We start from the raw sequence: 14,735 nt of genomic DNA, 5'->3' as shown, positions 1-14,735 counted from the left end.
ACACATTTGAACATACACTATGCCTTCTATTATGAAAGGTGGAATAAATTAATTACATGCAAAAGGGAATATCTGCACATTAGAATCGATCACCAGATAGCTCTGTATCCCTAAAGCTGAAAGAATCAAGGGTTTGCTATATGTGTGTGTGCCTTTTTTTTTTTTGCCAAGGAAGTAAAAATTTATGCAAAACACTACACGTCTACCTTTTATAATTAATTTCCCAATGCCTCACCTATACATATTTTAATAATTCCTGATTTATAAGATGGTATCTATAATAAAATTTTCTATTTTCCAATAAATGAAAAGAAGGCAAGTTCACTCGGCAACAGAATGTCACACAATATCTGCTTGTCAGGCACCAATTTTTACTTCTTACATGTAAGTTAAAGGATAAGGAATTTATAATGCTGCCTGTGAAGGGAACCACTTTTCATACACAAATGTGATCTTTTTTTTTTCAAAGGGTAATACAACAGTACATTTACATAAACTAATCCAAACAATCTATGTATTTGACAATGGCAAACCTCACACAGACGGCCTATTGTTGGTTTACATCTTGGAGTTCTTTATATTGGCTTGTAGCGCTGCTCTAGCTGTCAAAGGTTTGACTTGGACTCTAAATAAATGGTTATAGAAGTGCTGTGCAGCGATATTGGACTTCTTTGCAAAAGAAAACCTGCTGTGTATGAATTCAAAAGCTATTAATTTTTCAGTCAAAAATATTCGTGCCTATTTCTTTTAATAAAGAAATACTGTGCTGAGCTACTAAGAGATAATGTTGACTAGTGGTAGAGAATTTTCAATAGAGCAGTTAAAAATAAATTTAGTAGGAGGTCCCCTTCAAAGTTATAATTTTCCAGAATGTAAAACATTTTTTTTTTTTATACTAATCAAGACAAACCTTCCTTCCTTGTGCACTTCCCCCACGTCTGCTTTTCCCTGTTTATTGGCTGCTTAACACCGGTCCTCATGGAGATTCCCAACGGTCCTTTTGTGGCCCATGTAGGCTTACATATATGGCGCTCCCTGCCAACACCTGGCCCCATCACTCACTGAGCGCCCCCACGGGGCTTTGCAATTCTCTCTCTCGTTTTATCCCTCCCCCTCCCAAGGAGCCCCATGATCCAAAAGGAGTCCATTCCTAAAGTGCTGAGTCCAAACATTATTCTACCATTGTTTTTAATCCATGGAGGAAGAAGGAGATAATCTCATTCTCCCCTTTGTTGCTAGGTTTAAAGAACCAAACCTTTCGTCCTGGGAAAAACCGTTTCCCTACAAACAAAAGCCATGTGAAGACTTTCAGAGAGTTAGAAGGCAATCAGTTCCCTTAGCAATCGGCTATGCCCACTGGAGAACTCAGCTGAGTCGTTTCAGGGTCTCACCAATTTGCTTAGCTGGGTTCATATTATTCCCAGGATCCTCCTTGAAAGGAGGAGTTGCTAAGGAATAGCACGAATAGCACAGTTGACTACTGATTCCACAATACTGAATGGTCTGGTCCCCCCTCCTTTCTTTTTGGTAGCCTACACATTCAGTCCTACAGCCATTTACTGCAAAATACATGAAAACTAAGGACTCTTTCCTAGTAAAAATGGATGCGCAGAGTGTTTAATGATTTTATGTCCTATATCTCAGTAATGTGTTCTGTTTCAGACATTAATTTTGTCTGCCAACTGCATCTTGGCAGGCTACCATATTTGCTGGGTTAATAGTCTGACTCCGTTTTATTTCTATCACCATAAATCATACATATATGGGTGTATGTTTGCTTTATTTATAGAAAAAAATCAGTCAAAACAGATAAACCAATACTTTGCCATTACGCTGCATCATTGCATATTGATTAAAATTGCTGGTACTAACTATAGATTGTCAACGCTCAATTAATTTTCACACAGTGACTCCAAGCAAAATCAAATAAAGGCAGTGTACCTTTAAATTTTACAAATCTTAAAAATCAAGAAGCAAAGCGCTCTCTCCATTTTAAATAATCAGTTGAAGCTACTAGGAGAGTTTCAGAAATATAAGTATATGAGAAATACAACTGTTAAAGAGATCAATTTACAACAAGGAACGAGGCCCAAGACAGGGTTTGGGGTTTAGATACCATCTTTCTGCTTTGAGATTAACTGTCTGCACCTGGATCACACTCTTCAAGGTCAAGTAAAAGGGAACAAGGCAAGAATTACGGGATTCCTCAAAGTCTTAAACATAATTTCAGCATACCATGGTGGGTTTCCTAACTGTGAAGGAGTGATTTTCACTTCAAACTCTTTAGTAACCATTACATGCTCTACATAATTTAGTCCTTAACTATTCCGATAGTGTGTTTCCTATGTCCTTCCTCTGTTATAGTTAGACTGGACCATCGCTCAGTCCTTTTCTCATACCCACTGTCTCTCAGCTGACCTAGGCTGATATGCCTTTTTCTTCTGCGTTGTTGGTCTGGCTGTCTTCCCTCTGCATTCCTACCATTCAGGAAGGCTATTTTTGCCTCCCAGTGAGCTCTCATAATACATTTTAGTACCCTGGTGTAGCACCAATCATCCGCCCCAAAGACGAGCTGGTTGGTTGGGCCTCGTGGTCAAGGACAGTGTCTGAATCATCCTGTATGTCCCTACATGCCTAGTGCAGTACCCTCTTTATAACAGGTAACCAGAAACAGTCGACTGAACTTAAGGCCTTCAACACTCAAAGCTGCCAGAGTAGGCAGCGCTCCTTCCTATGCTTGGAGTAGGGAAGCAGAGAAGAAAGAAATCCTGTAGGGTTTTCCCCCTTGGTGTAGTGCAGTACTCACGGGCTGAGGGGCGGCTTTGGGTTCTGTAGACTTCACATGCAGGTGGGTCATCATGGCTTGCAGACGCTCTTTGTCTTTTGCAAGCTAGGAAGGAGAAAATGCTTTGTTATTTCTTTGAATACAGATGCATGACTATTTTAACATGCCAAATGATACAGATGCCAAGTTAAACTATTGGTATCATTGCACATGACAATGTCTTTCTCATTGCTTAAGTGTTTTGAAATCTATATGACCATTGCTAAACTCCAAGTAACTGGAGGTGTCGGTATGAGATTTCTCAACACAAGATGCATTAGCCTTGAACTGGGAAATTCTAGACCTGTTGGCACCAAGGAGTCCCATGTAACACAGACAGCTAAAAGACGAAAACGTGAATCATGCCTATTAACCAAGCTTACTCATGAGGAAGCCGAAGGAAAATGAGCTAGGTAGCTAAAACTCATAAATTCATCTGTTGTGGTTGTGGAAAAACTCCTAGACAGATGGGTACATTTATGCAAAATTAACTTCATCTTTCTTAACAGGTAGGCATAGATTAAGACAGTGCTGGCAAGTAATATTAGGAGGGCAGGTGCAAGGCTACAAGGATTTATGGGTTCCCATTTTCAAATGAACACAGAATAAGCTTCCTCATTCATGTTTCACCATGTGAGTACCTACTATGCAGTAGTCTCACCTTAACAGAAATTTAAGTCACTTCATTCTATAAAAAAAAAATCTTTTGAAGGCACAGGAGTTTCTATTCAGATGTACATAGTAGGCACTTGAAATACTACTTATTGGATGTTACTTTTGTTATGGTTGCCTTGAACTGTTTTCACATGATGATATTTTCACTAGTTCCAGACAGTAGGGCTTAGGGGACATAGCACAATTACCTCTGTAAAAGAAGTGGGAAACATACCCCCAAAAGATAAAGGTATAGTTAAGACAACAGCTGTGGAATTTCGGGAAAATGTAAGAGATTAATATGAGAGAGAGAGAGAGAGAGAGAGAGAGAGAGAGAGAGAGGGAGAGATAGAGAGAGAGAAATGGTCTTAGTTCAGTACTTTTAAAGACTATTTCTCCAAAATAATGCCTCAGAATATGAGAGGGACTCTTTCCTTCTATATCACATAATTAACCTTAAGTCTTTTAAATATAAATAAATTTTTTGTAAGTCTAAAATTATTTCAAAATAAAAATCCACTAAGACATATTGTTAAATAAAGGTGTTTCAGGAACTGGGGAAAGCCAAGGAAAAAGAAAGGGTACAAAAGCCAGAGGGAAAAAGCTTTCGGCTTATCCTAAGTGAATGACTCAGTCTCAAGCCATATCACATTTGCTTTTTTTTCTTTTTATTCCCTTGTGGTTCAGGGAGGAATAAATTAAGAAGAAAAAAAGAATTGCCTTACAGTGTTAGCATTTATCTTTCAACAAACAGGAAATGAAAATGATACCATATTAGGAGCAACTTTATGTTATTCATCCTCTGTTCTTTATTAAGTTATTGAACAGCCAAACTAAAAGATGCTCTGAACACATAACGCTAAAGGAATTCAGGTTTCAAAAGTGCTCAGTTAGAACAATTAAAATGATAGCAATGGCATTTTTTACAGTTATTTGTTTTTTTTTTATGTAAGTGTCCTATACTTTTAGATGTTAAAACTAAAATATTCTCAGATTAAAAAAAAAATGTTTTGTTTTAAAATTGTCACAGGGCAGAAGGAATTAAGGCATATATATAAATCCTTCTTTTAAAAAACAAGTAGTCGTCTGCCATACTGAACATTACAAATTAAAGGGTGAGAGGTGATATTTATTAAAGAGTCTGATGAATATTAACTGTGACTTCTTTTGGACGTAAACATTGTTGAAGTAGCAATTAGAAAGACCAAGTAGAAGGAAAAACCCAATTCCCTGCATCCAAAGGAATCGTCACCTCTGTATTCCATCCAAGTGTCTACCAGGCTGACCTTTTGCTGGTCACAAGGAGTAACACCACATTGCAAACACACATCTAGAGTTTGTACACGCAGTCACACCCACAACTCTGGAGGTCACTGCCATAGGAAACATTTTCTTATTTTTCCATGACAATATTACTTAGAATTCATCATCCATTTTGAGAATTACCAGGTTCCTTATTTTGCCTCAACGTCAACTCTACCAACCTAGTTCTGCTTTACTGTAAAAGATGGGCAAGGTTATAGCAAAAGGCAAAAATCCAAGTTTGTGTTTGATTAGTGCAAACTAGCATGTAATACATTCTTGGATGGGTTTTAGATTTTTATGATCAATTATAGCTCTAACTCTAACAGAACCTGTTTTAACAATTAAAAAAACCCTGCCAAATTCACTTTTTGTCTTTTTTAGGCAAAAAGGCTAAACATTCACACCTACTGAAACCATACATGAAACATGAAACTCCATGAGCTCACCGTCCTTATCAGCTTTCATGGCACCCTTTCATTATTATGAGAATAGAAACATTTAATATTAGTAAGTATATTCTAGCATTCCCTCATAAGCTGAATCTCATCAAAAGCAAAGGAAAGGAGAATGTGAAAATCAGTCCAAAGGTCAATTAAAAATTTGGTTAGCAAATTAAAAAAAAATTTTTATGTTGTGATATCAAAAGAGAATTACTCTCTGAAAGCTTTCCTGGTGGGTACAGAGGGAGTATCTGGCATAAAAGGAATGGCAATGGGCCACACATTAAGGGGAGCTGCTCGTGCCGTGTTTGTTTAAATTAGCAAGGTTGTTCACCAATTCTGTAGAACAAGAGTGGAGTGAAATGGATGATGGACGTGGGCACCACAATCAGACTCTGCTGGATTCAAATTCTGGCTCTGCAACTCTCGGCACATTATGTAACCTTTTTAAGTATTTAGTTTCTCCTTCTAAATATGGAATAATAATCTCTGAACTTTGAAGGGCTGTTTTGAGGATTAGATAAGTTCTTGCACATAACAAGCCTAGCATAGAGCTTAGTGCTTCACGAAGGCTCAAAAAATATCTTTTTTTTTTTTTTTTAAAGGAAAGTTAAATCAGTCCAGTCTATCTAGACTTCTACAGGCTGAGTGTATGTTTGGAATCTGGATCAACATAACAGGGGTTCGATGGAGCCTGCAGTTGGGCTAACTGGGGAGACAATTTTGCTGTTTTAAAGAATGGAAGAGAAAACAGAGGAAAGACGAAGCTCATTTCTTACGGATTTATCTCCTTGGTTCTCACTGCATCTTCCCCTCATCCTAGGCAAATGCTTTTTCTCCCCTTGGCTGGTATAGGCCATCCCCTCTTCTATTAGCCATGGCCTCAAATTAGGTTTTAGAGAGACCACAGTGTGAAAGATCGGAAAGTGTGTATTGCTCCGGAGTCACTGATAACCGCCCAAGGCTAGGAGCTCCATTCAGTATCTTCAAAGATAAAAACGGAGGAGATTAAATTCATTCTTTTAGCAGAGAAAAGGGAACATGGTTTTGGGTTCATTTAACATAATCATTTTATATGTTGTCAAGAGGACTAATCATTTTAAGCCCAATTTGGCAGTTCTCACTCCTGAGAAACAAAATTCTTTTGAAATAAATGAAGGACTTTGAATATGTAAAAATGCTAGAATTATTGAGGACAGATGAGAGGAAGGGGCCAAGTCACTCATTTGATTTCAGAGGAGAAAGACTGTTGTGGCTATTTCAGGTCCTCTAGTCCTATTCTTGTATTTTCTAGTCGTGGAAACTGAGGCTCGAAGGATGAACTTATTGAAGGTCATGCAACTGGGAAGGGGCAGAAATAAGACTAGAATCCTGGTTATATGATGCTTGGTCTGACTTTCCCACACTGGCATGATCATAAGAATCACTCAGGACACTTACTAAAAACACAGATCTTTGCCTCTTTCCTGAACTACTGAAACAGGATCGCCACGGAAGGGGCCGGATACGGAGTTTTAGCAGGCATCCAATTAACGAGCAGGCAAGTCTGGATTATTCCCATACAATGATCATCCCCAATTTAACGGTACGGGGTCGTACCTAAACTCACTAATAAGCCCAACACTTCAAGGGAGGGACCCCGAGTAGGTGGTTTTAATAAGGACCCCGAGTGTCCAAGTTTAATGAGGCAGGTTTGGGAGACACTACTCTCTTCCGAGGACTGAGTATGCCTTACACAGAGGCTGTCCAGGTTTGCTCAGTGGTTCTGTATACAACGATGGTCCAAACAGAACTGACTGAGGCCGAACATATCCAGTTACCCAGGTCTCCAAAGGACACAGGATCAAAAGAAGAAAAACAAGAGGAAAAAACAGAAAAAAGCAGTAACTGGAAGGAGTAGAAATGAAATTCTTCTACCAAATTGAGTATTTACCAAACAGTTATCTTCGATCCACCTTATCAGTCTGTGGTCATTCACATGCCTTTGAGACTCAGCACCAGTGAAAACTTGTAAACAATTTCTTTAACACCAACTACAGCTCGCTGGGGGTAGGCAACCTATGGCTCATTTCACCCCAGTGGAAGAATTTCCCTACTTTTATTATATTCTGTCACCATCTCAACATTCCTTGCATGTTATTATTAAAGACTCTCTTGACATTTAAAGCAGACGCACACTAATACTCAGTCATAGTCTAGGAATTCTAATGCTCCCAGAGTTAAGCAGGATTTTAAATTATGAAAAATAAGTGTCTTGATTTTCAAAGGGGGACGTGGAAGTGAGAAACTCAACGACTCTCTGCTTTTTCTTGGCTCCAGTCACAAAGCAGTGGCGATACACAGCTCTGATGCTATTCAGACCTCTCTTCCCAGCATGCTCAGAGCTTACTCTGCGAGGCATGAGGCACTGTGAGGATGCGGCTGTGAGGAACCGTCCTGAGGACTGCCTTGAATGGGGTTAGAAAGGTCCAGAGGGGGACACATTACAGATAATACATTTGTGAAAGTCCAGGAAGCTGGTGTGATTACAAATAGCACCGCTAATGGTGGAGTAATCACATGTAAAGTCCTATGCTAATTGATTTGTCTTAGGCTTAATGTTTCCCTCTGCTATTGAAACTTGTGCACTTCTCTCCCTGCTGACACTTTCTTAGAGCTTTCAGTTCCTGGTGTAGATGATTTAGGTAACTTAGAAGTGCTCCCAGCGTCACTGAGCTCCAGCCTTCCCCTGCTGCCATGGACTGCTCAGGAGAGAACTCCATGAGGCAGAGAGGGACACGGCTTCACAAGCCAAGCTGTAAAACCAGCGATCTGCAATGCCTGGGTAGATGCGCAGAACCCCACTGGGCCATGATGACCCCCAGGTGAAAACTGTAAGGCAGCGCTGTGCAATAAAAGGAGCGTGGCTACAAAGGCTGGGTTAGATGCCTGGGCGTGGCCCATTATTTGCCCTTGGCTTTGAACGAGTTAATTAGATCTTCTAGATCTGTTTCCTCGTCTGTAACGGGGAGGGACATGGAAAATTATTTCTTTGGCTCTAAGAGGCCAATAACTGTGAATATCATTGACTTAGTAACACCCTTTCAAAGAACAAGAAATAGCAGAAGTAATGGTACAGTATCTAAGGTACATACTCATTCAATCTAAGATATTCACTGATTTCCAGATGTTACATTTTTCCTCTAAAAAAATAACTCTTAGGAGCGAGGAAACAGGGTAGAATCTACTCACTGAGGGACTGTGAGGATTCAAAGAAATTGAGGGCATGAAGCACCTAGGACAGTGCCTCGGCATATAGTAGGAGCTCAAGAAATATCCCTTCGAATGGTTTCTAAGCTCCGTTATGAAATAATTAGAAGCAGAAAATGGGACATTCAATAGATCTCTTCCACAGCCAATGGATTCCAACTATTGTTAGGGTGACTAACACATCCCAGTTTGCCCAGGATTTTCCCAGTTTGGAAAGCAAAAATCCCAAGACCCAGGAATCCCTCATTCCCAGGTAAGCAAACTGTGACGGTCACCCTATTTCCTACCGAACAATTAAAAAAGAATAACATAGGGGCTGGCCTGGTTGCACAGTGGTTAAGTTCACGTGCTCCACTTTGGCAGCCTGGGGTTCGCAGGTTCGGATCTGAGGCATGGATCTACACACCCTCATCAAGCCATGCTGTGCCGGTGTCCCACATACAAAATAGAAGAAGACTGGCACACTTGTTAGGTCAGGGACAATCTTCCTCAAGCAAAAAAGAGGAGGATTGGCAAGATGTTAGCTCAGGGCCAGTCTTCCTCTTAAACACACACACAAAAAGAACAGTGTATTCTTCCACTATCCTTTTGCCTCTTCCTACAATCCAGGCAAATCCTTAAGTGGCTCCCTTGGCCTGGAACATCCTTGCCAATCACCCCTTTCCCTGTCACCTCTGCAATGCCGCCCATCCCTCTTATAAACTCTGCCTGGTGTGCAGTTAAAGACGTGCCGGTCTCACCCTCCCTAGTAGGTTGAACATTACAGGAAGGAAGAGGCCGCCTTACTTATCTGTCTCCAGTGCTCTGAATACAATAGGTGCTTGATAAATAGTGACTGAATGGAATCGAATTATTAAAGAATAAAAGGTACACACCCCTCCAACTCCAGCCCCTGCCCATGCTAGGCAGATGAACCCTATCAGTTTGGCTCGCTCCTTCCCCCTTGGCTGCTTTCACTATTCATTTTCAAGGGTCTACTGGCCAAGGGGTTATAGGAAGTCTGTCCTGAGCCCTATCCCCTGACGCATGCTGAGCCATGGACATGATGAAGACGTTGGATCTCCAAGGCTTCTTTTTTCTTTCATTCAAAACCCATCTTCATACACCAGACAGGATGTGCTGACAACTGAGCAAGGCCACATGGTCGTAGAACAGATTAAAACCAATATATGTGGCAGGAAAAATGTATCTATACCATAATTCTCTCAGCTTTCTAAGAGAGTTAAGTCCATCGGAAGACTTTTTTCTTGTTGTCTATTAAATTGGATGGTTTTCTCTTTTTCCAAAATGGAATTCTGATCCAGCCACTGAGCTACCTGTTGTGATATCTCATCCACAGCTTAATGGTTGAGAGAACTCATAAGTACTTCCCACCTGAGTGAACCCAGGTAATTGGATTAATACGAATTTAAACCCTTAGGCCCATGTCTGGTAGAGAGTAGGTGGTTCAACACTCAAGGAAGCTTCAAGTGCTTCCTTACAAGCCTGGCCCTGGCATCTGGGGTGGGCAATCCTTACTTCTGAACATATTTCCAGTTCCTTTGTTTCTTCCCCTTTGTCTTGTGGGGGAGGGGGCTATATATTTCATGACCTATATAAGACCATGCATATGGATTGTGGGAAATTTTTTTCCCTTCCAGTTCTAACTCATTTCCTTGAATGCATATCATCTTGAAGAATCTGTCAAAAGAGAACATCTAACAGATGAAATCTTAAAATACATTCCCTGACCTCAAAAAGTCACGTCCTTGACCAAAATAATTTCTATCGTGTCCATCTGTCTTGATGTTAGGAGCCTATGTGTACGGTGTAAGGAGCTCACACAACTCCTCTGGGTTTATAATACTGGGATTCCAGGTTATAGGTGGGGTTAATCCCCATCTAGTCCATTGGTAAGATGTCAAAAAATGACAACTGTCTTTATAATGAAAGGCAATTAGAAATAGTCAAAAAGGCTCAGAATGCCCACTAAGATGTCCTTTTGACCTCAATTTCCTCTTAGTAAGACCACTAACAGGGTGTAACATGAGAAGTGAATTAACCAATCTTTCTCTATTAACAAGCTCTACATAAGCCGTCCACTGCCAAGAAAATATGCATTATATATTTTGGTATCTTCCAAGAAAAATAAAACCAATACAGATGCATCTCAGGCACAGCACTGATTAGATAGGTCCAAGTCAGATCCCATAACCCATCTAGATTTCTGCCTGGCTGCCTGAACTCTCACCATTAGAGTCTTAAAAGCTTCTCCATTTAATTCAAGTGTAGTATTTTACAGATAGCACCATGAAGGGAAACATCTCTAGTCACTATTTCCTATTAAAAAAAAATTGCATGCAATTCTTTAGGGATGTTTGACTTTTGGGTAAGAGACACAGGGCCTTCAGTTTTGGGTCAGAGTTAAGGTTTCTGGGGTTTGGATTCAGGGGGTTGGAAAGGTACGTGGGAGAGCATTCAGGTGGCCTTCACTAGCTTTGGTCTTGTCTCATGCTGGCTGATTCTGCTCTCCCAAATTCTCCTGTGGAATCCTCTTAGGATGATTCTCCAGGGTAGATATAATGAACCTCCACTGATCTGTACTGTAAGATCCCATTTGACCTTCTTGGGTTTGTTTTCACAATGGGGGCACACATGTGACCTCTCTTCCAGGTGTAAACACCAGAGGCCTAAGGACTGCTCTGTGGAGAGAGGCCTTATGAGTCCGGGTGGTAGGAGGAGATTTCTTCTCCTACTCACACAGTGAGCACTCTTAGATGGAATTGTTCAAACCCTGATTGCTCTTTCCTATAGTACTTAGTGGTACAAACATTTTTCAATTTCAAGTTAATAAATGGTGGTTTTGTAATATACTTTGAGATACTTGGAGGTTCAGGTATTTCCTGGACTGGCAAATGCCTTCTTTAAGGGAAACAGAAGTAGCCCTTGGGTCGGTCATGTCCAGGGCATCCCCTCTAGATGAGCTGATATACCAGTCTGCTGTTGAGAGAATGGGGAGCGAGGTCAATGGGAAACAAGACAGAAAGGCCACTGAAGCACAAGAATACCTCTTCAAAGTATTCTTGCTGCTGCACGGACCCGACTTCCCCAATACCTCAGGTTCTAGGGGCACCATGACTGCCACTTAAGTCAATTAAAAAGGACATTTCCAGACATGAGTGCATGAAACGGTAAATGCGACAGCACAAACATGGAAATGCTGAACGTCAGAGAAAGAGGAAGCCTAGGATGAATCTGGCTTTGAGTATAATTTTACCTTGCCACAAACCCTCCCCACTGTGCCACATCTGCAGCCCAAAGACGCTCAAATCTAATCCTTGATAAGGGCTTCTCGTTAACTCTGTCTCAGGGCAAGGGTTCTTTAAATACCAAAAACTGTTGACATTTTCTTGTGTATTTCATCTGACTGAATAATAATGAATGGATAAAATCTGCTTTGGCTTGGCCCCTGTCTAGCATTGAAACTTTCTCTTGAGCATATTTCTGGGCCTGTCAGCTAGCACTACCCAATGAATGGACGGTGCCACTGGAAAATTAGTTAGAGTCGACTTTTACTCTAGAATGTGAGAACTGGGAGGGCAGCCCTATCTGTTTCACTCACTCTTGTATTCCATAGTGGCTCTAGCAAGGTTCCTAATATGTTAGAGGCTCTGGGTAATGTCTGCTACATGGATCAGTAGATAAATGGATGAATGAATGAATATCCCCCAGCCAGCTTTCCATGACCCCCAAGATTGGCAGGCACCTGTCACGTGAAGGAGCTACTGGGGACATCTGACCAATGTGATGACCAGAATGGTTTCATACATGAAGGTTAAGAAGGAAAAGGTAAGAAGGGGTGAGAAGACCTTTAGGCAGCCAGGAAACCTAAAGGAACAAGCTGCTAATAAAGTGATACAAATTGTTTCTTCTGATCCTCTTGACCAGGGATTGCTTGGCAAAATTCTTCTGCAGGGGCCAGCCAGACTGTAAGCATTTCCAATTTTGCAGGCCACAGGGACTCTGTTGCAATTACTCAACTTTTCTCTTGTATCGCAAACGCAGCCATAGATAATGTGTAAATGAATGGGCGTGGCTGTGTTCCAGTACGACCTCTCATATGGACACATAATCTATTCTTTTGATTTTTCCCCCTCAACTATTCAAAAATGTAAAAACCTTTCTTAGCTTGTGGGATTTAGTCCATAGTCTGCAGTTTGTCAACCCCTGCTCTTGACAGGCACTATGTCATCACTCTAACCATTCTCGCAAGCTTTGAAGAAACTGAACCCTTCAGAATTAGCCTGTCCCTTCTTCCGTTAAAGCAAACTCAAGCAAAAATATTACTAGGAACATCACAGGTAACCACCACATAGTAACTCTGGCCAGATCATCTTCTTTGATGCCTATCACAAGCTGAAAAACCTGCCTTTAATTTGATTTGGGGCTGAAAGATGAAGGGAAGTCTATGAATAAATGAAATCCACAAATAATGAAAAAATCCTCCTATTGGTTTGTACCACACTCACAGGCCACATCCACCAAAAAACATTAAAGCTGCCAAAATTAAGTCGACTTATTGATGGTCTAACTCCTTTCCTTCTCCTGCCTTGTCTTCGTGCAGAGTGAGGAATAATGAATAAAAGAAATAATCAGTTCCTGAGTAATTAACAATGGCCTCACACTCAAATATGCAGTCTGGAATGCCTACCTGGGAGAACCAAGACAACTCCAGTAGACGATTTATTCTAGATGATCATTAAAAATTTAATTTTACCAATTAAATAAATAAATGCACGAACTTGAATTACTTTATAAACACCACCACCAGTACACATAAATTCAGGTAGATGAAGTCATACAGTTTGTTCTGTTGAATCCAGTTTTTCAAGGGCTTACTTGAAAAACACTTTAATCATAAGTGAATTTTGGGGGTGAGATAAATACACTACTCTTTTCCTTACCAATAAGTATGCTAAATTTAAAGATGTTTCCAAAGACTCATGTGCAAATTTGGAGATTTTAGGATATGCCCTTTGCCTGTATGAATATCATACTGTTCTGATAAGTTGATATCTGTAGTCTGAATGGAAAAATATTAACCAGCTCAAGAAAATAAGTTTTGAGACAATCTTACTAAAAAAAAAATGTAATTTGTCCTATAAGATGATAACTAATTAAAAAAAATCCTTTCTATCCTGAAAAGTCACAACAAAAAGTTTAAGTGTGTTTTGGCTGATTCTTCTCCACAACTATTTGAAGCTGTAAATGACCTAACTCAGTGAAATTCCAAATGTAATTATCTTCTGTACTTAGCCTAGGGCTCTCCATATAGCTCGGCATTGCTGTCTTGCATACAAAATAGGCTTTTCGATGGCTGGTAACAATATAATGTACAACATTGTTTTAATTTCCCCTAGTCGGCTAACCTCTTGCCTACACTGAACCAGCCAGAGGAAGAAGCCACAGTGAGTCATCAAGCACTCAAAAGCATTCTGGAACTCGGTTGCATAAATGGGGTTTGCAGGGTCAGGCATTTGCAATTGTAAATTTTAATAATCTCCATTTCTGACCCAATTTTTACTTTTAGAAACTAATTTTCTATTAATTATACCAAGAATGCAATTATTGTTAAAATATGGTGGTTCATCAACAAGTTACATCAGGAAGTGGAACCGACAGTAAAAACGCCCGCTGTCCCTCACAACTGTGAGCTGCAGGAAAATTTGCAGAAGTTTATTTTCTCTCGTCACAAAATACATTCAACATGGCCCAGTGGATTTCCAAATACAAGATATTATACATACATATATATATAAAATATATATACACATTATATATATATCTGACTATGTATTTGTATATGTATGAGTGTGTTTTTAAAACGTACGCAGTGAACTCTCAACTGTTCTCAGTGATGGAGAGAAAAGAAGACAATGAAAAATGAGGAATAAATCCACATACAGTTTCTGTTTTAACTTTGGAAACCACGCTTGCCTGTATGCTCACTCGCTCAGTCTTGCTCACACGCACTCTCTCTCCATTCATATTCCTTCTCTCTCAATCTCTCTCCCCAGCTTGTCTTCCTAACTGCAGGTTAATAATATTAGCGACTTCGGGGACTTGAACTAACAACAGATAACCCAAAAGTTAAAAGGAGAAGAGGGAAGGGAGGGAAAGTGAGAGAGAGATGGCAAAGCTAAAAGCGGTAACTGAGAGTTGGCTGCATACAGAGAGATGCACAGAACTTCGAGACGTCTGTGCAGCCGTTCCAAAGAATGAAC

At 40.2% G+C, this 14,735-nt stretch overlaps 1 protein-coding gene across 14 annotated transcripts in view; it reads right to left on the bottom strand.

The window, feature by feature from the left end:
- Nucleotides 1-14,735, bottom strand: part of FOXP1 (forkhead box P1) — a 574,868-nt gene that overhangs the window by 28,406 nt on the left and 531,727 nt on the right. For all 14 annotated transcript variants that reach the window (XM_046667607.1, XM_046667598.1, XM_046667622.1 and 11 more), the window contains one exon: nt 2,807-2,890. In XM_046667607.1, coding sequence (XP_046523563.1) covers nt 2,807-2,890 — 84 coding nt within the window. The remainder of the gene's footprint in view (nt 1-2,806; nt 2,891-14,735) is intronic.

The sequence above is a fragment of the Equus quagga genome, chromosome 1 (genome assembly GCF_021613505.1).
Source record: "Equus quagga isolate Etosha38 chromosome 1, UCLA_HA_Equagga_1.0, whole genome shotgun sequence".
Lineage (NCBI taxonomy): Eukaryota > Metazoa > Chordata > Mammalia > Perissodactyla > Equidae > Equus > Equus quagga.
The sequence above is the reverse complement of the archived record's forward strand: the minus strand, read 5'-3'. Positions and strand labels throughout refer to the sequence as shown.